Genomic DNA, 24815 nt, shown 5'->3' with positions numbered 1-24815 from the left:
AAACGCACCAAAAGTGCTACCAATCATTCAATAATTGGCAATGAGGCGGGCAAAATGCTAAACAGTGGGCAACACTGGTCACACATGACAGAGAGTTATCGATATGATTATGTTGTCAAACTTTTGATGTCACACATAGAGATGCCATAAGGCTTAGAGAAAAGGTTACGAATTAGTGAAAAACTTTGTGGAAAACATAATATAATATTAAATCAGTCCAAAGGAAAGCCAAGGTGTTCGGTGTAACAACCATCAATAAGTTTGCAGCTCGTTGGAAAAAAAGGTACGAATAAGTAGGACAAATTGTGCAGAATCTAAAAGGGCTTTAGTTTCAGCAGCTCAGAGATGGCCTTAGTTGCTGTGTCGGTGTCGGACGGCAATTACCAATGCGACCCCGCGAACATCGCCAGGATAATTTTAGATGGAAGTGCCAAGCTGCTCCTAATCGCCAGCTCGACTCCCATCTGGATGAGCGACGATCTTACACTCTACGCAGAAATGATGCACTGCCCCCTTTTGCGCTACGACCACAGTGAGATCAAGATTTCCACTGGCAACGGCAGCACGGTCTACGCCCGTTGCATTGTCCTCACTGATGCCAATGCTGCCTCCTATATACTGTCGATGGTACCTTAATAAAAAAATGCATTCGCTAGACATGTATATGACAATGTTTTGTGTGTGTGTGTGTGTGTTGTGCCACTGCGGCCAGTCATTCTTTGAGTAATCCTTTGGTAGCATATACGAACTTTCGCATTAACGGAGGACGTTGAAGACTGAAAGCACCCAAATATGAGGCACAGATTCTACGTTTCTGTGGTTTTGCGAGAAATTTCGACAAACGTAAAGCAGTGTGGCCAAGTTGCATGCAGGTTAAACAGCTGATCGATTCTAACCTAGAAAATTGTAATTGTCTTATTGTTTGATTTATCTCTTAATGTAGGAACCACTACAACAGGGACTCTATTGCGGTGGCTGCCACATGGAAAGAGTATGCAATGCTTCGGCCCCACCGGCTGAAGCGCCTTCTGTTTTTGCTGCTGTCTTTTCTGTGGTTATTTTTCTCTGCTGCTGCCGCTGCCATGACAGACAGCGCCATGACAGAGAGTCATGCACCTCATGCGAAATGCGTTGGCGTTGGTATACCCTTCAAGAAGGTATCATGTATTTTCGATTGCACAATAAGTGCAGTCCCCAACCGTTCACAAATTCAATAGAATTGAACGCTTTTACGCCTTCCCAAGCAAACGCACCAAAAGTGCTACCAATCATTCAATAATTTGCAATGAGGCGGGCAAAATGCTAAACAGTGGGCAACACTGGTCACACATGACAGAGAGTCATGCACCTCATGCGCAATACGTTGGCGTTGGTATACCCTTCAAGAAGGTATCATGTATTTTCGATTGCACAATAAGTGCAGTCCCGAACCGTTCACAAATTCAATAGAATTGAACGCTTTTACGCCTTCCCAAGCAAACGCACCAAAAGTGCTACCAATCATTCAATAATTGGCAATGAGGCGGGCAAAATGCTAAACAGTGGGCAACACTGGTCACACATGACAGAGAGTCATGCACCTCATGCGCAATACGTTGGCGTTGGTATACCCTTCAAGAAGGTATCATGTATTTTCGATTGCACAATAAGTGCAGTCCCCAACCGTTCACAAATTCAATAGAATTGAACGCTTTTACGCCTTCCCAAGCAAACGCACCAAAAGTGCTACCAATCATTCAATAATTGGCAATGAGGCGGGCAAAATGCTAAACAGTGGGCAACACTGGTCACACATGACAGAGAGTTATCGATATGATTATGTTGTCAAACTTTTGATGTCACACATAGAGATGCCATAAGGCTTAGAGAAAAGGTTACGAATTAGTAAAAAACTTTGTGGAAAACATAATATAATATTAAATCAGTCCAAAGGAAAGCCAAGGTGTTCGGTGTAACAACCATCAATAAGTTTGCAGCTCGTTGGAAAAAAAGGTACGAATAAGTAGGACAAATTGTGCAGAATCTAAAAGGGCTTTAGTTTCAGCAGCTCAGAGATGGCCTTAGTTGCTGTGTCGGTGTCGGACGGTGTCTAGACATGTATATGACAATGTTTTGTGTGTGTGTGTGTGTTGTGCCACTGCGGCCAGCCATTCTTTGAGTAATCCTTTGGTAGCATATACGAACTTTCGCATTAACGGAGGACGTTGAAGACTGAAAGCACCCAAATATGAGGCACAGATTCTACGTTTCTGTGGTTTTGCGAGAAATTTCGACAAACGTAAAGCAGTGTGGCCAAGTTGCATGCAGGTTAAACAGCTGATCGATTCTAATCTAGAAAATTGTAATTGTCTTATTGTTTGATTTATCTCTTAATGTAGGAACCCCTACAACAGGGACTCTATTGCGGTGGCTGCCACATGGAAAGAGTATGCAATGCTTCGGCCCCACCGGCTGAAGCGCCTTCTGTTTTTGCTGCTGTCTTTTCTGTGGTTATTTTTCTCTGCTGCTGCTGCTGCCGCTGCTGGCGTCTCTGCTGCTGCCATCGCATTCTGCTTTGGTATGCAAAGTAAGCGGCAAGCTGAAGCCCTGTGCTCTCCTCTCTGCTCCCTTCTGCAGCCAAAAAAAAAAAGAGACAGCAAGTGCGTGCTCCGTCCCATTCCGGCTAATGCCTGCTGCCAAGCAATCAGCTGATGAATTGCCAACAGAGTCTTAAAGGTTCTGTCTGCGGTCGGACTTCAGGCCGATCGTCCCCAAATTGACGGATGTGGGAGAAATTATGTGAAGCCAAAGCAAAGTTTTGGAAGACAGAGTATATCAACACCATTCCATTCGTAGACATACATATATCTTTTAAAAGTCAGCTATCTTCGACCCTCATTCGTTCTTTGTATTGGGGTTGTCGTATGGCTTAGATTAGTTGAGATAGGTCTTTTCCTATTATAATCTTATCATTTTATAGGCTCTAAAGTTCCCATGACTACCTCCTAAAGCTCCTTTTTGAATCTTAAGTTGTTGAACCTATTTTTATCCAGAGTAAAGCCTCTGTTCTTTAGATATTTCCTGTTTTGTCCACCGATTTCTTATCACTAAATAAGAATTTGCAATCATTTTCTGGCGTATATTTTCTGTTCTGTATGTTTGAATTTACTTATCATTGTTATTGCTGTGATTGCTATTGCTATTTCTATTGTTGTTCAAATGCATTAGGAGAATGGAGAGCGTGAAGTAGGGCCGTGCCGCCTGTTGTTGAGGTGCGCAATTTCTATATATTTTTTGTGTTGTTTACAGATATTTCTTGCATCACACTTTGTATCTGCTATTGTTGTTCATCTGTCTATGTCTATCTGTATTTCTATGCAAATATTTAATTAGTTGCAAGTCTGTAGTCTCCAGGGCAACTTGGTTTAGTCGGGGAGGTCAGGCCATACTGTTTGCCACAGCTAAACAGTGTGTGTTTCTTTAGCCATATTTCTAGAAAATTATCTAATGGGGCTTACTAAACGAACGAGTACTGGAGTATACGCCGACTAACCCCGGGCAGAGCATTGACCCTTGGCACTTACTGACATTCGAGATCGAGACAGTTGACACGTCGAGACGAATGGGGTTCGTCTCAGGTCTCCGGTCTCAGATCTGAGGTATTCTCCCTCTGGTACGAGTATAATGATGATTTCGTAATACCTTTTTGTGCTACGAGTAGTCGCAAATCAGTTCAAGCCATTAACTTGGGTATGAAGAGGCAAAATCAAGTCATTTGTAATAGTTAAAACGTGTGCGATAATAATTCCCCATTATAGATGTATTTTCTAGCTACAACTACAACTATCCACGTGTTCTCCAACAGCAACAACAGACGAGTGTTTGTACACTACTTAACACAACACCAAAGATAAGAGTGTTGTTATCCACATAGGGGAGATTCTCAGAGGTCTACTATATAAGAGAAAATCTCACTGTAATGCCCAAACTTTCCCGCGATCTCCAACACTCACCGTTTCATGCATTTCCCCGCTCTCATCGAGCAGTGCCTCCAGACTCTGATCATCTTTGGTGGGCGACAGGGGCGGCGTGGGCGCACGGTTCTTGTTTGCCAGCAGAGAGCGCGGCAGCAGATGCCGCCCATAGTGCAGATACAGGTAGCGGCCCCACTTTCGACCGGCCAGGCCGCAAACGGCGGCCACAGCGAAGAGTACGACCACAAACCACATGTTGCTGAGAGGCAGCAAAAAACACACACACAAAGCGATAACAACACAGCAAACAAGCAACGGTAGTTAGGCAAAAGCTCAAGCCTGTCCAACTTTTTTGGCTAGCAGTGTAGTGTGAGAGCTTTTCCGCTCAGCAGCATTGTGTGTGCTTTGGCTCTCGCACTGCTCGGCGCTCTTTCTATCTCTTTCTGTTCCACTCCACAGCTGGTTGTTGGGGTCTTGTGACCCACGAGATTTGTGCTTAGCTTTTTCTCTGTTCTTTTGTGTGTGTTGTGTGTTTGCCGTTTTGTGCTTCTGTTGTTGCCACAAGTTTTATCACGCTCTCTGCTTTGGTGCGCTTTTCCAATACGAGCACTATATAGATTTTTCTCTATAGGTTTTCCTTTTGTTTTTTGACACATAAACAAACAGTCAACACTGCTTCGATTGTCTGCACTGCTGCCGTCACTCTCTCTATTTCTTTCAAATCTTTTCTAATATTTGCTGTAAAAGCTTCAGCGTTTATCCAACTTTTTGCCACTGCGCTGCTATTTTCAAACAAGTCGCTCGAGCGACTGGCATGACGAAACGGACCATAGAACCGAACAGCGCGCACGAAAAAGAAGTTGCCGAGAGAGAGGTAGAGAGAGAGAGAGCGCAACAGAGATTCACACTCCCTGTGTGTCATTCGCCCACCTCTCTTTGGCACTCACGCTCTCAGCTAAGCTTTTCTGGTGGGGACCGGACGCTCTCTTCGAATCAAGTTTGGAGCTCGCGCAACTTCTTTCGCCTTTCGGCAGACAACAGGTTTGTTGGCAACATGCTGCCCCGCAACAATTCTGATGGAGCTAAAACGTTCTGCATGTTGCGTATACGTAATTTTTATTTTTATGCGATAATTGATTTTCAATTGAAGCAATCTTCACTTGCGAGTATTTCCAGCCCAAACGACAAGCAGCTCACGTGCCAAAAATAAAACCAGATGGGGGTCTGTTTTTGGTTGCATCTGCGTTGGGCCAAGGTTTTAGCCGACATTTTTGGTTTAATTTGGCGCAAACTGGTTTCTCTGCTTCTCTGCTCTTCTGCACCCAAAATAAAACCCAAGTATTTATCATAACGGCGCCACCACCACCTGACGATGACCACAGCTAAGCCGCATTTGTGGGCGTGTTAAATTCCAGCGACAAACACCAACAAAACTCTACTCTACTTGCAATTTGTATTCCGTTTAGATACGCACTGAAACTGGTTAAAATATGTTTTTCCCACCGAGTAAACAAGCCTCTAAATCGAAGTATTTGGAGTAGGACACATGAAATCTGAGAAATGACTCTTGTTTGTGGCAATTGGAACCGGAATCGGGCCTCAAAACTCTGCTCTACTTTGAAATGCATGCATTTACGAGTACATTTCAGAAATCAATCAAATGCGAACCGGTTATGAAACGGATAACTCTCCGTCAGTCGACCAGTCGACTTGTTTCTTTGTTTCCAGATACGAGATCATCTCAATCAGATCCGACCCGAACCCCGATCTATCAGTGAGGAGGGTTACATCACCTAAGAGAGAATTTATTATGGGGCTTAGAAGGAATCTTCTACAATCCCATGTTCGTGGTATTCCAGTATTCCCCTTTATATGTTTTCTATACTCATATTCCATCTCCCATCTATTTTTTCGGGTATTTTGACTACTCTTTAATCACAATCCAGGTCTTTGAGACAACCCCTCCACAAACGAACGGAAGGCTGGCACATAATTCAATGAAATTTCCTCTGCACGCAATTATATTTCTGTTTTTTTATTTTTTTCGCGACCCCAATTTCAACTATGAAATGATCACGTGTCTGCAGCTGGGGATGTCTTTATAGGTATTCGCATACATCATATTATTGTATGTTTAACTTTTGATTTGTTTTTTGTTTGTGTGTGCACGATGTGTGGCCGGTCAGTCGCCCGTAGATACACATGTATCTGTATCTTTCTGGACAGTAGCCAGGTACTCGTACGAGTAGTGTTTAACGGGGGTATTGTATTACCGAAAACATGTTCGCAACAATTGCTGGTAGCTGCAATAGGCAGGCTGAGGTGTGATGGAGGGTCTACGACGTAAAAGTCTATGAAAAACATTCGTACACCTTGGTGGAAAATTGGATTATCTTTTAGCTAGAGTGAAGAAAGTGTGAAATGGAACAGAATATATGGATATTATTTTAGGAATATTATATTCTCAATCACGCACATGGCAGGCAGCTTGTTTCCGTCTAAAAGAACACCTTTTTAATTGATTCCACCTGATCTCTCACACCAAAGCACTCTCTCTCTCTCTCTCTCTCTCTCTCTCACTCTTTAAGCCACACCTCGAACAAATTAAATACGATATGGTACCTACATGTATATACTCGTATATATATATAGTACATATAGTATGTAGTGTGCATAATGGCAGTCAACCATTTGAAATACGAACCGAAGCCGGATCCACAAAGCGCATACACAACACAACACAATACAACAAAATCTCTTCACATTTGGCTAACTTCTTGCCCGAATCCGAAACCGAACCCCATTCATCGTTCATTATACCCATCCCATTGAATTCCCCTTTTTTTAGGGGTTGCATTATCAATTTAATTACAGTTGAATTTCAGTCAAAACAAAAATAATTAAAGAGAGGTGGCGCACCGCCCCTCGAAAGGTGAATGAAATGTCAAATGTGCGGCACTCAAGATCTCCAAAAAGGTTCAGAGTGGTAGAGTCAAGAGTCTAGAGGAGAGAGGATTGAAAATTGGAAAATTCTAGATCGTAAAATCAGGTTTATGTAAAATATATAATAATGGAATAGGAAAGACTTTAGCGAGGGAATTTCTGTGTCTTGCACACCCTTGATTTCTCTACTTTTCAATCAGATTTCTCCCAAAAGATGCCACACACTTGACTTGATTGAGAGTGAAAGATAAGAGGAGACGTGGAATAAGTGATTGAATAGATGGGAAAGATCTGCGAGAGGGCCTGACTGATAACTGGGTTATGTGTGCCACAAGGGCACAAAGAAGACAAACACTCAAAAGATCTTTGAAAATATTCACAGAGTGAAGACAATCGAGCGGTAAAGTTTTCTATTGATTTACATTTAGATTTATTTCCCTTATAAGAAGTATAGGAACAGTTATACCTTGAGCTAAATTCAAAAAAATGATTCAGAGCCCAAGAAATCATTGCCAAGAGTCTGAAAACGTTTCCAGGTTCTGTACTTAAAGTGATTGCTCGGCAAGTAACAATTTAAGCAATTTAAGGCATTTTACTAAGCATTTAAATGTATTACTATAGGTATATATATTATATTATTCGCAAGGGAAATTACTCGTATCGTATGAGCACGCACAGAAGCGAAAGGATCATAATGGGCTCTTTATAGCCAACACTTAAGTTTCCATTAGTTCCATTCCATTTTGATCTTGGGCAACAATCGTAATGGATAACAGTAATGTTCATTATATTCATGTTGGATCAACACCCTGTAGAGGATCACATATAGAGGATCTATCAACCATCTTAAAGACCCACTCCGAAAGGGACTCTAAATATATCTTTATGGAAACATGAAATGGTTTTATCTGAACAACATTTACACGATCATTATCGTCATCATTGGTGCTGGACATTTCGGGGCAGTAGCCGAAATTCCAATGCGATCGTCTGAGGCGGAGACGGACCCTTTATAAGGTGCGCGCTGTCCGACTGTTTATGGCCAAGGCATTGAATACTTTTTGGCTTTCGGGCTGGGACGCGGTCGGCTTACAAAACGCGATGCATTTTGAAATTCAAATTTATTTAATCTTGATATGTATTTTTTGTGCACTTTCGTAAGACTTTCACCCCGAACAGAAATTGGGAGGAGACTAATAGATTTTTGTGGTCTGTGCTTTGTGTTTTCCTCATTTTCATATTTACCCTTTTCTTGATGTATTTCGCTATTTTTGAGATTTTCATGGCTTTGGCGCTCATTTTGGTGACGTTCTCTGCCAGCGGCAGCAACGACTGCAGACGCAAAGATTTCCTTTTTCTCTTTCTCTTTTAGTCTTTGTTTATTTCCTTTCTTTTTCTTTTGGTGCTGCGCTCAGGCGTTGCTAATTTTGGACACGCTTTTCGCTCTTTTGCAATGCTGATGCGGAGGACCGTAGACCGAAGACGGAAGGCGGGGCGGAAGACCCAAATGTAAAATATTTGCACAACTGCAAGATCTGCCAGATCTAATAATTTCTATAATTGGCACAAAAGTCACATTTTTGGGAAACACTTTCGGAGCATCCGAATCGGAGATCGCGGATCTAACGCGCAGAGAGTGACACAGAGAGAGCGACAGGGAGGGAGGGAGAGACGTGACTGTGCGGCTTGAATGTTTTGCGAAAACTAAAACACAAAACATACGTTGGAGCCGTCGTCGTCGTCCCCACCAGCAGCGCCAGCAGTCCCAATAACAACAGTAAAAACCATATCAGCAACAACAAAACGTGGCTCAGCTGCTGCTGCGGCCAACGACGCTGTTGCTGCTTCTCTGCTGCGCGCCGCTGCTGCTGATAGCTCGTCTCTGACGGCACGACCACGACTGTGGGAGAGGCTGCCTGACTTGGTTGAATATTGCAGGCCGCCAGTGTGATGCAATGGCAGTGCATGGCGAATTGGATTGACAGTGTTGGATCAGACAGTTGTGCTAATATTTTGGACCGCCATTGTTGGATGCCCATTTCGATGCATATGCAGTTTGATACGAAAATGTTAGCTGTCAGTGTTTGCCACTGTATGCCCAAATATTTGCGACTACTGCTGTTGAATGGATTTCAAAGTGGTTCAATAGTGCAGGGTTGGTCCACCAGTGTCTTTTATCGCTGTCCAACTGCGCCCTGACTATGTTCCAGACCACCAGTGTTTCTTTAATGCATTTATTATGTGTTTGTGGCCGATCACCAGTTCTCCTCTCTCCTTTACTCTTTCTCCCTGGCCCTTTCGATGCGACTGCAATTGATGAGAGCAGCTCTCTCCCAGCTCCCCAAGGCTCTCTCTTCAGCAAGTGCTCACGGATTGTTTGTCTTTGCGGCTTTGGTTTACAGATATGCAAACATATTAAATGCCATGCTAATCAATTAATAAAACACGGTCTATATTTATTGCCCTTCCGTGCATGAGCTCAACTGTTTATCTTGGCCATTTTTAAATGAAGCATTTTTAGCGAATTTATACGTATCAAATATTGTATATATTTGTATCCTAGGAAACGGAAAACCGCATTGTATTAGTCAGAGTTTAATCAGTTTTCAAAAAACTATGAATAACTCCTTAGGAATGGGATCTTAACACTATAACAGAGTGAAATATCAGCAGAAAAACATCTCTACTTGAAGGATTATTATCGAATCGGTGTCATACGAGTGTGAACATAGGTAAAATATTCAAATACTAGGGCGCAAGCCCCTTGCCAACCCCCGGCTCACTAGTTTCGCCCGCTCGCGCAGTTATGAGTAAAATATCAGACGACGCCGACGAGCCAAAACTTTTGTATATGATAGAGAGATAAGATCAACGATTGAATCAAACATGTAACTCTTTAGGCATTCAACATGCCCCGAAAATACCTTGACTAATAACTTATTAAAAACACATCAACATCTGTTAATTATGCATACAAGGCCGCACCCCACACAGCCCCGAAAAGGCGTCACCAGCTCTCCTGTCGTGATTAAGGAATATGAGAGGGTCTTCAAGCGGTGCTATATGGAAAACCAGCTCTTACCGCTCCCATTTCTTAAAGCCTCCACCAGTACGTATGCATGTACCACGTAATGGCGACATTAAAAAAGTGTTTATGGTGATCCATTAACGGAATGCGCAATTTAATGTAAGAAATGCATTTAAAATTGAGCAGAGAACACTATCTCAGAGAGAGAGAGAGAGGGAGAGTGAGTGATATTCGTATGCAAATTGAAAAGACTGTCTTCTCAGCATCGTTGTCGCGGTTTGTTTGCAAAAATTCATTGAAACCAATTGATCGGACAAGTACAATATCCAATACAATATAGATATACCCCTTTTATATATAGTAAACATGTATATTCGATATATGAACAATTGGAAGGCAAAGTTGAGTGTTGCTGGCGTCAGCGAATCATCGGTGTGTGCGGCTTGGGGACTACCGTTTCTCAAGTGTGGCAGGGGCAGGGTTTGCGGTGGGGCGATGGATCCTCCTCGGCTAATTGAGCATTTAAGCAACAAAAAAAAAAACAGCAAAAATGAGTGGAGGCAGAGCTCTAGAGTAAAGCGCATCATTTCTGCTTTTATTTCAGTTTATTCTGCTATTTTTATACACCTGCCGAAACCGGATTTGGCTTCGAAATAAGAAAAATAGACGATGATCATCATGATGATGGTGCTACCCAATCAACGGACACAGAAACCGGCTAAATGACAATCGCTTTAAGCTGGATTTAAATTTGTATTTAATTTCAATTTAATTAGAATATAGTTAGGCTCTAAAGAGGCGGCTGGGCGGAATGATTAAAGCCCAATTCGATTTCAATTAGAACAGTATTTGAATGGAAAGTGTACTTAAATTTGGTAATTAAATGTATGCAAATAATTGCTGCATAAATAAATGATCACCCCGCACGAGAAATGAATAATAAACAATTTATGTTCACGGCACGCGCTCTCTCTCTCTCTCTGGCATAAGTAGTCCACAGTAAAAATAAAAATAACCATCGCAAACGGGTTTGTAGATTATATCAATGATGCTGCTGATGATGAGAGCCGATCTCTAAACATATTTCGCTTTAGTTATTCATATTTCATTAGTGTCAAACAATGGTCCGCTTTAGAGACGTCATGTGTTCTGATTTGTGAGGAACTAGTTTCCGATGTTTAATTTTGGGAATTTTCAGCAGCTTTTAGGCAGAACAGCATTCCTCTTGGGGAATCAGAGAATGCTCTCAAAGAATTCTGACTACATATAGTATGCATCATACCTCTCTGAAAACTATTTAAAGTAGCCAATCATCTAGCAAACCGCCAACAGTTTGTTTGTCAAATGAATGAACCATATGCAAATATCGAATAACACTTAATGAAGAAACAAACCCCGACATATCAGATGCATATCTGCCACACTTGTGGGGCTACAAACACAGCCAAGAATTGTAGTATTCACCCTCCGAATGTTACTTAATGCTTCACCTTTCGATAATCTAGAAGCCCGATTTATTTTCGGCTGTCATTATCTGAGCTATTGGTCATGTCATGTCATCTACGGATCATCAAGCTGAGTATCAACTCAACAGATATTGTGCATTGTTTGGGGCTTCGTTGAGGTCTGGTCTTCATATTGAAGATATTTGCATTGCTTGGGGCTACGGAAGCAATCATCGCCTATTCTATATTGATGGATGCTTCGTTGTGGAGAGATTCTATTGATAGCTTAGTGCTCCCATAATATATTTTATTTTATACACTATACTTTTATTTAATAGTTATAATTATGGATGTTTTGATGCGGCAAGCGCCTAATGAGGAAACAATTTGCTGATGAGCCGCTACATTGCCTGGGAGGCTGATAATGGCGAGAGGAGTGCGAGAATAATGTCAGAGCTTCAACCCGAACCGATAAGAACGAACCGGCAAACAGTATCAGAAACGGAAAAGTAATGGCAGCACTCAAGGTTCCCCTCTCAAGGGAGTATCGCCTACAATATCTTTGCCATCTCTATTCCGAGGCGCCCTGATGGCGGCTTCGGCAGACACAAATTACTCATCTCATCCATTGATCGTGATATTTCATTTTGGATATGGCACGCTTATGGGGTGAGATGGGAAAACGTGTCCACAAAGATTGCACAAATAAATGCCAGACTCTTGCCACGAATGATAACGTGCAAAAGGCGCTAATTGTTGTAAAAATGTTTATAAATATAATGCCAGACCTGGCCTCTCAAAGTGCGAAAGCATTGCGAAATGGAACTCGAATCGAAGTTGAATCCAAATCAACTCGTAATTAGCATATCGTTTTGGTGCCTTTGTATTGCTAAACGAAGAATGTGGCTAAGAGAATATCAACTGGGGAGGGAACTGGAACTGAAACTGGAACTGAAGCGAGTATGATATGAGGGGGCCTGGTGGCAAGGTTGGACTCTTGCCTGTGGTCGTATGTATTGTATATATTACGCATGTAAATGGGTTACGTTTCGAATGGCTGTTAGGCTAGGTTAGGTAATGCTTCTGTAATAATCAAGCCCCAAAGTGACACCTCTCGGGGGTTTGAAGCCCTCAAAGTGTCGGGGAGGTTCATGAACTCAATTTCAGTATCAAGTGACTCGAAGTACACGAACTATGAAGTGAATTAGATGGTAATTAAGCACTTTTGTTATCTGGTTATAGTATTTAAACTAATTGTTTAGTTTAATTGTTGAGTTCTGTTTCGTTTTCAAAACTGGTTTTCCAATTGATCTTGCAATCAATTAGTATCCCTTTTATCGCCCCCCACATTGCGGTCAAACTTCTTCAAACCCACATTTTGTTGTCCTTAAATCGTTTTCATCAATTGATTTGTATATTCTTTTTGAATGCAATGAAAATGTTTCAAAATTTCGAGAACAGAGAGAATAAAATACGAGGCCAATCTTTCGAACATAAAACAATAAAAACAAATGCTTCGATACAGAATGAATTTGAAATGCTCGCTCGAGAGAGGGATAGATGAGCCATAGATAAGGTATACAGATATAATATAGATGGATGGAACCAATGCTTGGGGAGTGTCGAAATTCGAGACTTGTGCGAGCGCCACAGTGCCACAGAAACACAGTGCTGGAAAAAAGAGTGGTGCCAAAGAAAATCTCCATAGGACTTTTCTTTTCTAGATTTGGGTGCTTTTTCGGTGGGTTTCGGTGGTGGTACAAAAACAGAAAGAACCAGAAATACGAGTGCATAAAGTGCTTTGAAAACTACGAAAAGACAGAAACTAAAAAACCAGCGAGCATATTGGAAAATCAACAAATATAATATCCAACGGAAAAACAAAAACATAAACTAAATCGAAAATATGCAAAAATTCAAAATTTTCACACAAGTTCCAAAAACGATTTTTCTTTTGGTTTTGTTTTTAAGTTTAAGTTTAAGTTTAAGTTTTTGGTGCGGACAACACAGTAAGGTTTGGTTTTTGTTTTTTGTATTTTTTAGGTGAAGAATTCGTATTAAAGGATTGATTTGTCCTAACCTCGCCGCCCAACATTTCCAAGTCATGCGATGCGGCATGGGAAGCCGTTTTAATGATCTTGTAGGTCTTGGCGAACGGCGCCTTTATAAGCTGTTTGTAGTTCAACAGAGGTTAAATAATATCATGTCATATATGTAAGTAGTTTTCATAATAAAAGAATGCAATTGCAGTATATGGTTTTATAGTTATAGTTTTATTGGTTTGGGGGTTCAGCCCGTGGTCGATTTCGTTGGAAAATCAAAGGCAAGGCAAATCAATAAAGGAAAAAGAGACGCAAGGAAAAAGGAAGAAGAAAAACAAGAGAGAAAAGTACACGTGGGGGGAAGAATGTAAACAAGATTTTCAAGATTTATATTTATATTGGATGAAGAAGAAATTTGGCATAAAATTCATTGATTAATCATTAAGTTTGATCTGAGGCATAACCTGGAGGAGCAGAGATTTGATAGCTCTTTGTAAAAATAGAACGATTCGAGAGTAAGAGCTCGGAGCAAAGAGTTAAACGATAGAACAATAGAAAGATACAAGAGGGAGGAAAGAGGAAAGCGGAAGGGGTCGTTCCTGGCCAGAGGCTTGGGAGGTTGGAGGGGGGTCTACAGATAAACAGTGACCTTACCTCCCAGGACTCGCGGGTGAGGTCGCTGATCTCCTCGCCATCCTGGCTACCGCCGCCGAGGCCAGCCTTGGTGGTGCCGCTCTTTGTCCACTCGGTGTCCTCCTGGATCAGCTCAAAGCCACGCGCCTTGATTTGCTCTTCGTCCAGCTCACCGTACAGGTGTTTCACCCAGGTGTTTATGAAGCGATAGAGCTCATCAACGCTAAAAACAGAGAAGGGAGTGATAAAGAAGGGATCTATAGTGGCGTAGCTGTTGACATACCGATTTTTGGGCACGCTGAACCAATACTCGGCGCGCAACTTGTTCTTGCCGTAGGACATGACAGAGGTTGGCAGCGGTATGGCCTTGCCAATGGGCTTGCCCATGCGCAGGCGCAAATACAAAGGTGGGTCAAGACAGGCTCTTGCCGGACGTGGGATAAGTTCTAAATGAAAGTGAGAGAATATACCAAATGTTAGTTAAAGTTCAATCAAATAAGCCGGTTTCCCTTACTGTCCACACTGATAAATAGTTCGGGCTTGTCATCCATCGAGACCATGGAACGATAGTCCAGCTTGGGCGCCTGCTTGGCTTCCTTCAGTTTGGTGCTGGACGAGGTTCCCTCCGACGAATGCGGACGTATAAAGGTACCAATTGAGGAACGTCTATAGGGGGTAGCGACAGAATTAGTATAAATATATGGCCACAGGCAGTGGGAGATGAATGATAGGATGATTCAAATTTACACTCGAAACTGATAAAATGAAGCATTGATGGTACGTTGAATCGAAACTAACAAACGAAAGGAGAAATGTGCTCATTGCGACAAAGAAGAAGTTCTTTGCTTAGGTGAAACAATACATCAAGATTCAATAGCAACAACAATATCAACAGCAACAACGACAAAGACAACAACGACATCGGGGATCCAAAATCCTTCCTTTCCTTACCCATAGGTCATATGACCCTCGGAATGTGTCGAATGCGGAGTCAGTGGCGGCACTGGCGAGCCACCAGAGTCTTCGGACGGTGTTTTCGAAAACAGATTCCCGCCCAGCTCTGAGACCAGAGTAATGGGCGAGCTATAGGTTTGTGTGTGCGTGTTGTGTGTGTCAGTAGGGTGTACAATTGTTGTGTGTTGTGTGTTCAGTGTTGCATGAGTACGTGATGTGATGTGATGTTATTTTATTGTTTAGCAAAGCAGCCGATCCGCACAAAACGAAGGTAAGCATTTTGGTTTTGTGATTTGTTCGGTTTTTCAGTTTTCGAAACGAAATAAACAAAATTTGTTGGCACCAATTATAGTCAAGAGATCGATAGATGGTTGCAAATGTTAGCTGGGGGATGCGCACCTTGAGAATACTTTCGAAAAGACACTCTGATTGGAGTCGCCCGTGTTGGGCGCCGAATCAGTGTCCGCCGACTTGTTGAGGCTGCCGGTGCCGCTGCCAGGGGCTGGCACAGCTCCGCCTTCGCCGGTGAGGCCCTCCACCCAGGTCAGGGGATACGAGAGGCGCTTCAGCATCTATAAAGTAACAAATTCGAATCAGTATCCGTAACAGTAGTCAAGTGATTCATTAGCGCATACCTTGTTCTTCTTCTCCGACTGCTTGTCGCTGGCCAATGTGGCCGCCACCTGTGCCTGCACCTGGGCCTGCTGTGCGGCCTCATCGTCCACACTGAAGCTCACGCTGGAGGTCTTCTTGCGCGCACCGCCAGCACCGGCACCAGCGTCCAGGCTCTGTCCCAGAATGGTGCTGCGCGGCGGCGACTCGCCAAAGTGCGTCGGCACAATGTTTTTCGGTGGTACCCAGTCCGAGCTGAGGACAATGTCAGCGTCGCTGTAAACGGTTTTCTTTGGTATCGGCTGTACGCTGGGCACGGGCTCCCTGATGTCGATGCCCGAGTCGTAGCACGACTGCTTCGATAGCTGCTCCAGGTGCTCCAGATCAATGCCCGATGGCGGTGGCAGCATGCCGGTGCCGGGCAACTGTCCCCCAGATCCAGCCATAGCTGCGGTTCCAGGAGCTGCTCCAGCTCCCCCAAGGGTCATGCTGCTGTGTGGCACGCCGCTCACGGAGCTGGCGGCCGAGAGGGGATCCTGGCTGCGGGCGCCGCTATCCACAGTGATGTTGGACTCGTTGTCGGCCTCGTCTTCCGATGATCTTCGGGAATTAGACAAACAATAGCTGAGTAATATGTTCGTGCAGGGCACACACAGATATGTGGTTGGTGTTTTCGTGTGTGCAAATGCGGGTGTGGTGTGTGGTGTGCGGTTGTTTTTCGTTTGTTGTGTGAAGCATTTGGTTCGATAACAGAAATTGCGTTTATGATTAGGTTTGAGGCGTGGCGTGGGTCGAATATATGAAAATAAAAATACAAACAGAAAGTTATTAACAAGCATAAAGCAACAGAAAAAGATTTCTCTGGCAGGCCAAAGATTAGGAGGTGTCACTAAATGGTTTGCTATCTGAATTGAGTCTAAACTATGGGGGTATCTAATTAAAAATCTTAACCCTGCTCATGGCGCTATCAAAGCACATTCTATTCTGTTCTATCTGATCAAAATTAACAATTATGGACGCTGAATAGTGGCTATATTGGCCATTGAATATTGGTATCTCTTAAAAATCAATTATAAACCATTTGTATGCCATTAATTAAGTGCTTATGGGTTTTTACTCAACTTTTTCAACTCTAAGCTAAGCATTTATAATAATACATGGTATACTCCTTAATTAATGATTTTCTCTCAATATGCTGATCATTTCCATGGCAGTTCTTAAACAAAATAGTATTTGAAGGGCAGTATAATGCCAAGTACATTGATTTTTTGTGATATTTCAGACATACTCTTGTCGATTTTGTTAAATACAGAACACAGAGGAATAGTTAAACGGACAAATGGATATATCTGCTTCAACAACGCATCTCTCTGTGGCATGTGATATATGAGACGTCACAGAAAGCATAACTAATATTATTTAAATAACAAAAAGCCTGTGTGTGCACTGCAGTTGTTCACACATCATCCCGAGAGCGTAAGATATAGGTGCACATATAACACACAGCTGAGCAAACACTAACCGGTCTTTGCTCGGAATAGCCCAGTGATGGTCCAACAGACTCTTGCGTCTCTCCTCCAGGGTGGTGCGAGTGTCTGTCAGGCCCAGGCCAGTTTTCTTGTCCTCATCCTCAGCGTCAGTCTTAGCGCTATCTTTGGCTTCCAACGACGAGTCCTAAAGATTAACAGTTTAAATAGTTTAGAGAAATGCGTCATGGAAGTGGGAGAGGGACTGGGAGAATGACTCACCTCAATACGTTCACGTTCAAAGGCCTTGGGGAAGGCGTCACCATCGCGTCCAGTGCTGGAGCAGAGTGATTCTTGGTCATCGGTGATCTCCAATGAACCAATTTCAGCTAAAAATGGAAGATACATCCCATGAGTAAACATCAACGGACCCCAGGGGGGGGCTTTGGCCAAGACTCACCCTCCAAACGCTCTTTACTGGCATCGGCATCGTCGCCCATCAGCGGCTGCTGCTCGGACAACTCCTTGGAGTCCTCCTCGACTAATACTGGTTTCGGATAATAGATCTCTGGCTTCTCCGCCTCGCAGCTGCCGGCAGCAACACTGGGACCTCCCACTACGCGCATGTGCGCAATGTCATGGAAAATGGCCGCATTCACCACCAGATCCATGGGTGCAATCACTCCGTAGCTCTCCGCCTGGTGTTCGATCACCAGCGGATCGCTGACGTTCGGATCGAACATGACGGCATTGGGGGTGACCAGAAGGACGCCGCCCACAACGCCCTGGCCGTCGGTGATGTGACGGACGTTGATCTTGAGGAAGCGTTGCGTAATGACCGGATCATCGCTCTTGTTGGCCTCCTCCTCGGCCTGGCTGTTGCCGGCCACGCGCTCGATGTGTCCCGGCTTGGGGGATCCGGGGCGCAGGCCCTCCAGTATGTCTGCAAGGAAGAACATTCAAGACTCGTGGTTAGACGGGATTCTCAGGTGCACAGGTGATTTTCGGTGGCAGCGGGACAACTGTGATTTTTATCAGCGGTCCGATAAGATAGTGCGATGGGCGTGGGGCGCTGGCCACTGGTTGTGCCTATGTCTGTGCCTGTGCCTGGGGGCTCTGGGGCGAACAGTTGATATATGGGCTAGTTTAAAGTAAATCTCCCCAGCGCCTTGTGACGCCTACGCTTACTGCTGCGACAGCACCGAACGTTCGATGAACTGCGCCACAAAATCTGCTTTGACGCGGCACCAGCGGTCGGCCGCCGGGTTACGTGACCCCCGGGCAAGAGCCTCCTCACATGCACTTCCGCAGCAGTCATTGTCAACTTAATAATTAGCACATTTTCGATCAACTTGATATGACAACAATGGAAAAATCAACAATGAGAGCAACAAGAACCTCCATTCCGCCAGAAGACAGCCGTGTGCATGCTGATGTCGCCGCTCGGGTGTGTACTCCGTCCTGCAGCACTTTACAACGTGGTTCTACCGATCGCTCAACGTGGGCTCTTGATGGCCAATTGTCGATTGTAATCTTTCAAGGGTGCAAAAAACTGAAAAACTCGCCAGTTCAACGCGGTAAAAAAAACAACATTGAGAATGGCCAGTGTGACCAGCTGCAGCAAGTGGAGAAATGTGCCGAACATATGACTCGGAACAGTGCTACCCATCAGGCGCCTCATCGTCGCTATTTTTGAATTTTGCCACACTTTTCGTTGTTGTTGCATGCTAAACAAAACAACAAAAAAAAAACAAATACAAGAACAAAACGAAAAATACAGGCGGCAAAATGCTGACTTCACTATTCATCTCGCACCAATTGCACCATTTCCAGCGCGACCCCGCTTACCTCTTTCCCGGCTCTCGTCGCCAGACAGCTTGCGCTCAATGGGACTGGACTTGCCCGAGACGCTGCCGCCGTCGGCGCCCTCGTTGGTGGAACTGCTGGAGGCATCATCTTTGGCACTCTTGTCGGGCACCAGCAGCTGCTGTCCCGGATAGATGAAGGAGCTGTTCAGCCGGTTCAGGTGCGTCAGCTCCGATGGGGTCGTATCAAAGCGGGCCGCCACCGAGGTCAATGTGTCGCGATTGCCCACGGTATAGGAAATGGTGGGTATGGTGGGCAATGAAGACTTTTGCCCTGCGGAAAAGAAAAACAATGCAAATCATTAATAAAACATGTATATGAATGGCGTTTCTTCCAGATAGTTTACTTGGTGCAACGCTGATAATAGGTGGTTTTGGCTGCTGCTCAAACACCTCAAATGCCGCGCCATCGGGCCGCAGGTGCGAATATACGACACCAGAAGCTACGGTGGACGGCGTTTGGTGCCGGCACACGTAGATAACGGCAAACTCCTTGCTCGGCAGGTGCCAATATATTTCAATCATTTCCAGCATCGCCACTTAATTATTTTTAAACTCTTTCTGCATCAAATTCTTCCCTCTTCGTTCGTTTTTTCCGGTTTTCACATTTTTCGCTAGCGATATGGTTTCTGGAATCCCGAAGAGTCCTATTGACTGGTCACACTTAAAGTTGCGCGCACTGTCGGCAATTGGCGGCATTTTCAAAAACTTTGGCGACGATTGTAGGTCGGAGGAATACGGATAGACAGACACTAGGACTCTCCGAAAACCCTAAACCATCTTGAGCCGTGCCAAAAAAGCGACTAACTCACTTCAAGGGACTACCGACTATCAAAAATATTTTCCGTGTGATATGATAATGCTGATAAGGTGCTTAATTTATGGGTAGTCCCCCATGTAACCATATCCCCATGTCTAATGTTTATGAAATTTCTCTGCAAGTGACTCACGTGCAAGCAAAGCAATTGATTTTGCCAAACAATGAGTTTGATAACATTTGTTGTTTCATATCTGAAGCGGTATTTGTATATCAACTTTTTCGTCGTTTTCTGATAAGTTAAGGGGCAGCAAGATAAGGAATGTTGCAAAACTAATTATCTTGTTCGCGAATATTTTCATTTTCATGGAATTTTCATTATCGACTTGTACATTTTTTTTTTTTATATTCATATAATTATTTATTTGCTCTACAATATATACTATACAATTTATATTTAACTTAAATTAACGGACAAGAGTACTGTTGGGACTAGGGGCCCCGCGGACTGCGGTACTGCCGCAAAGCATTGCTTCGCAGTGGCGTGGACACCTACTCCGTCTGCTCCTTCCGTCTTCTCTCCAAGGACCTAAGCGTTCGCATCACGCTAGAGGCGAACTCCGCGGCCGCTTCCCACACCTTCGGGTCTGCCAGCATCAGCGGCACCAGAGTCTCGGTGCTGACCCTAGACCCTGCTGCTGTCTCCAATGTCTGACGCTCGAGGTCAAACCTGTGGCAGTCGAAGAGGACGTGGCGAGCGTCCTCCTTTATGCCTGTGCCACACTCGGGGCACCAGTCCTCTGTCTCGTGGCCGAAGCGCTTGAGGTAGCCGCGGAAGCAGCCATGTCCGCTCAGTGCCTGGGTAAGGAAGAAATCCACCTGGCCGTGCTTCCTTTCAACCCAGCATGCTATGCTTGGGATGAGGGTGTGGGTCCAACGGCCTTTGGGTGAGTGGTCCCATCGGGTCTGCCATCTGTCCATGCTGGTCCTTCTGGCGGCGTCCTTTATTTCTGCTTTGGAGCGTACCTCGGCTGCACTGTCCATCATGGCATCATGGATCTCCTTCCTCTCCGTTATCAGCTCCCTGAGCGGAACTTGCCCGGCAATGACTAACGCAGCTTCGTCTGAGATGGTCCGGAACGAGCACGCGATCCTAATGGCGCACAGTCTGTACGTTGCCTCCACTCCTCGCATGTAGCTCCTCACCTTCGCGGCTTCTGCCCACACCTTGGGCGTCGGAGCCTTCCTGCAGGGCGCTTCTACCCGCTGCAGCCTCTTGGCTCGATTCGATGATGTTCGAGTGCAGCTCCTTCATGCGCACGAACAGTGCTCTGGTGGCCATGTTGATGTGGCGCGTATTTTTGTCCATCATCCTGGTCTGAACCTCGTCAAGGATTTTTCCCAGCTCCGAGAGGTTCTCCAGGCAGGTAGCCTCCTGGTGGGCCTTGCTCTTCTTGGGCGGCGTTTGCCTCTGGGAACTTCCCGGGCTGGCTGGGTCCAGAACCCTCTTGGGGGTCTCCCTAGAGTCAAGGAACCGACTCTGCGCCGCTGCTGCTGGAGATGGCTCGGGTGCCGGCGATCGGGCGAGCATGCTACCCTTCCTGAAGGCGAGTTTTTCATCCTCCTCCATTCCTATTGTTCACTTTAGAATTTGAATTTCGAATTTAAAATCTCCCTCCGTTGGCGCGCAACTCCAGCTCTCTCCAACACTCTGGCAGCCCTGGGTCGATCGGGGCTGTCTGGCAGCACCGTCCGTGTGGCAACTCTACGCGATCACCTGTCTGGCGGCGCGATCAGCTGCTGTGTGTGAAGCTCCGGGCGAGCAGAAGAGGAAAGAATTGATTGTGCCCCTGCAACAGCGCGGGATGCCGGTGGGGCCGGTTTTTATACGCAGTACGCACCGGCGCGACAGCAACCTGCTCTCAACAGCTTTTCTTCCAGGTAACACGCGCAGCGCGGATGCTAAAAACGGAAAATCAGGAGCCCGTGATTCAAAACAACCGCACTTGAAAACGCTCAACTCTGAACTCATCGACTTGTACATATATGTACATATGTACATTTGTATGTTAATACTATCAATAATGGTGACAATGCGAATGCACCTTTAAATATACTATAAGTCGGAACAAAGGGTAAATCTCTAATTTATTCCTTTCCTAAAACGGAAAGCATGTTTAAATTTCCGCGCTAATAACACAGCTGCTTAAAAATTAGCTGCCACATCGGGAGAAAAATATGCGTTTCAGCTGTCTGGCAGCGCCATAATTTTTCCAACGATATGGCTAGACCTCTGAGCTGTTGCAGTAAATTTGAATTTTTGTTTGTTTGAAACTGCCATGAAACTGTCTTGAATTTGTTTGGATTTTCCTTGTAATTTTAAAACTGAAATGGAGATACTCACTTGACAGCTTGTCCACACTCTCGAAACGCTGCTCCACCTTCGAGCGCAGCGAGTCCAAGTCAAACGGAGCCGCCAGGCCATGGTCCACGCTGCGCGATTTGCTCCTGTAAATCGTCACGAGGTTCAAGGAGAGCAGTAAGTGGGAGAGAGAAGGAGAGGGGAAGAGATAATGGCTTTAGAATCGATTGGGGAACATTATTAGCACAATCGCAACCGATTGGCGGCAATCTGTTGCGATCTTTATCACTTACAAATTTTTCAGCTCGCAATTGTGGCCATAACCGGCTAATAACAATTTATTTATTGGGCTTACGTTTGTTTTTAGCTGTAGTAGTTTTTTACCCCCCCCCCCCCCCCCCCCCCCCGCCCCGTATTTGTTTGTTTTGTTTTTCTGCGCTTTGCGCTTTTCGTATTACGTATTTTGTTATCGTTTTGTAAAGTTTATCTTGACAATCAGCCAGGTGCCCGAATAAGGCGAAACGACGCATTTTTAAATGTTTTTTCCACAAACGATTTCCACTCGAATTCAGCCTTTAAATGCCTCGGGCCTGGGGACTGTCACGACTCGCGACAGATCTGTGCGACTAGATTCTGGTTTGTCCTTAAAGTGTTTCTCTAAATGTATGCAGTTTGATGGGAATCTCTCATGGAAAGGTACTCGTACGCAGCAGGTGCTGGGGGCATGGGGGATAAGCGATTTCGATGCGATAGGGGGGGCTGCAGGAATAGAAGACTATGTTTCGATCTGAATAAATTCTATTGTGTTGTGGAAAATACAAGATATAGTCCATTACCCAGGGAGATTTCCGCCCCGATAGCTATTTATGTGGCACCTTTACTCGAAATTCCCCCACAAATATGGGTCAAATATAGTAGGCCTTGCTAGAGAAATTTCCACTGCTCTAGAGCTTTAGTTTCCCCGTCAACTTTGCCCACATAAAGTAGGTTTTGCTTTCAGAATCTATACTCGTTCTTTGATACTCTTTCACTTCCGAAACAGTAAGCCGAATAAACGATAAAGATCCCCGTACAATGGAACGCGAACCGTGCCCCTTTCGCTTGCTGGAGGACTGCGGCGGTGCCTTCGCCATAGGCGCCTTGGGCGGGGGCCTGTTCCAGTATCTGAAGGGGTTCAGGAATGCTCCGACTGGAATGCGTCGCGGGCTCTACGGCGGATTGGATTCCATGAAAATGAAGACACCCGCAATTGCTGGCAACTTTGCCGTTTGGGCCGCCACCTACAGCACGGTGCACTGTGCGATGGTCTTCTTAAGGCAGCGGGAGGACGCCTGGAACTCGCTCTTCAGTGGAGCGGCCACTGGCGGGATACTCGCGGCCAGACAAGGTCTCAAGGGTATGATGAGCAGTGCCTTGGTTGGTGGCGTTCTAGTGGGTCTGACAGAGGGCATCACTATTCTTATGACCCACCAATCGGCGGACCAATTCCGCCAGTTCTCGTCTCGGGATCGCACAACTGAGATTCTCCAGCAGAAGACTAGCTATTCCGATTTGTGCACTAATTTTACGGAGGTAGGTTCCGCTTGAGAGCAACAGTCTATCTGTATATGGAATCCTCTATCTTTCAGGGCAATCCTTCGTCTGTTTAGAATCTACACACACTTCTGCGTGATCCAGCGATCCGTCGATCCCTCCGATCCTCGATCGATAGTTCGATTCTTGCATACAAATTTGTATTTTAGATTATTTTGATTGTTCGTTTCCATTTGAATTAAAATTCATTTGTCGTGCATCGCAAGTCTTAGAATCTTTAATATATTTTTCGCTTTGTTTTTCGTTTTCGTTTCTGTATTTGCTGTGCGCATGCCTCCCCGAGGTGTACGAGTATGGCCACAGACGATGGCTAGTGACGATATCGGAGGCGCGTGTGGTGTGTGCTTCCTAGCCGCCTCCATAATTGTAATTCCATAATTGTAACGAACGAACCCCTTCCTAGATCGTTACACCCGCCCCCTTCGACAGCCGACAGCCCGCAGCAGTTATCTACAAAATTGGCAAAGTGAGAATATTATTTGACTACCGACCGCCTTTGATTTACGGGTATGGCAAAGCCAAAGCCAAAGCCAATTTGCTCAGCTATTTCTGTACAGATACGAAAAAGTACAGTGAAGGCTGCGGCAGATGGACATTGAATGGAAGATAGGTATTCCATCTGCCAAAGGAAGCATTTCATAGAATATTCTGCAACACTTTTCCGTTCCGTTGTGTGTCATTTGATGATTGACAAAACTAATTTCCGTTGCCGTTCCATTTCCAAAGGAAACACGGTCTCTCTCTCACATGTGTGTCGCTGTTCTTTCGGCCAAAGTTGGTTGCAAGAAATTGAATCAATTGACTGACAGATGCTCCTCCGATGGCAGGCCACCAAGAGATATATTTGAAAGGAGTTCCTCACACATTCTGTTTCTTTAAATGTTTTAACAGCTTTCTTTCCTCGTGCAGAAATATTTAAAAATAATAAAAAATGGTATTTGCGCGTGTCTTTTCAGTGCGCTGCCAATTAGCGGCCAAACTGCGATAACCATTATTGAATATCAATGAAAAACAGATAAAAAATGCGAGTGTATTCGTGGATTGTTTGAGCCGCGGCAGCTGGCAGCAGGAGGCGCATGCAAAGCGCTTTTTTTCTTTGCCTCAGAGATAAACAAATAATTAATAATTATTTAACGAATATTTGTCGCACAATTTTCGTATT

At 44.7% G+C, this 24815-nt stretch overlaps 2 protein-coding genes and 1 long non-coding RNA gene across 27 annotated transcripts in view; 2 read left to right on the top strand and 1 right to left on the bottom strand.

The window, feature by feature from the left end:
* The window catches only part of LOC108154930 (TLD domain-containing protein 2), a 94604-nt gene that overhangs the window by 16786 nt on the left and 53003 nt on the right, over positions 1 to 24815 (bottom strand). For 4 of the 24 annotated variants that reach the window (XM_017285417.2, XM_033389206.1, XM_033389207.1 and 1 more), the window contains 12 exons: positions 22103 to 22206; positions 18925 to 19215; positions 17537 to 18019; positions 17359 to 17465; positions 17133 to 17284; positions 15634 to 16234; positions 15398 to 15570; positions 14996 to 15127; positions 14559 to 14710; positions 14328 to 14490; positions 14066 to 14267; positions 13450 to 13539 (listed from right to left, as the gene is read on the bottom strand). In XM_017285417.2, coding sequence (XP_017140906.1) covers positions 13450 to 13539; positions 14066 to 14267; positions 14328 to 14490; positions 14559 to 14710; positions 14996 to 15127; positions 15398 to 15570; positions 15634 to 16234; positions 17133 to 17284; positions 17359 to 17465; positions 17537 to 18019; positions 18925 to 19215; positions 22103 to 22206 — 2650 coding nt within the window. Of the gene's footprint in view, positions 1 to 3992; positions 4721 to 8141; positions 8591 to 13449; positions 13540 to 13618; positions 13876 to 14065; positions 14268 to 14327; positions 14491 to 14558; positions 14711 to 14995; positions 15128 to 15397; positions 15571 to 15633; positions 16235 to 17132; positions 17285 to 17358; positions 17466 to 17536; positions 18020 to 18474; positions 18654 to 18924; positions 19216 to 22102; positions 22207 to 24815 lie in introns of those variants that run through there. The other 20 variants (XM_017285403.2, XM_017285399.2, XM_017285400.2 and 17 more) reach the window with 15 other exon arrangements.
* Positions 1618 to 13620, top strand: LOC117187152. 2 transcript variants are annotated; one of them, XR_004471913.1, is made up of 3 exons: positions 1618 to 1992; positions 2048 to 2097; positions 13413 to 13620. It is a non-coding gene; the product is annotated as an uncharacterized LOC117187152 (long non-coding RNA). The 2 variants fall into 2 exon arrangements; XR_004471912.1 differs by lacking the exon at positions 13413 to 13620 and adding an exon at positions 2379 to 3138 and having other exon boundaries at positions 2048 to 2307.
* On the top strand, positions 23050 to 23858 carry LOC108154935 (probable mitochondrial import inner membrane translocase subunit Tim17 1). Its single transcript, XM_017285422.2, has 2 exons — positions 23050 to 23632; positions 23689 to 23858. Exons 1-2 carry the CDS (start codon positions 23135 to 23137, stop codon positions 23707 to 23709), a joined length of 519 nt encoding a protein of 172 aa, XP_017140911.1. The 5' UTR covers positions 23050 to 23134; the 3' UTR covers positions 23710 to 23858.

This window comes from Drosophila miranda, chromosome 2 (genome assembly GCF_003369915.1).
Source record: "Drosophila miranda strain MSH22 chromosome 2, D.miranda_PacBio2.1, whole genome shotgun sequence".
In the NCBI taxonomy this organism is placed as follows: Eukaryota; Metazoa; Arthropoda; class Insecta; order Diptera; family Drosophilidae; genus Drosophila; species Drosophila miranda.
The sequence above is the reverse complement of the archived record's forward strand: the minus strand, read 5'-3'. Positions and strand labels throughout refer to the sequence as shown.

Bases quoted from the DNA above. Each gene is read 5' to 3' on its own strand.
- LOC108154935 (XM_017285422.2), top strand. From the start codon at position 23,135: ATGGAACGCGAACCGTGCCCCTTTCGCTTGCTGGAGGACTGCGGCGGT. The intron at 23,633-23,688 runs GTAGGTTCCGCT...TCTATCTTTCAG, and splicing joins TGTGCACTAATTTTACGGAG to GGCAATCCTTCGTCTGTTTA.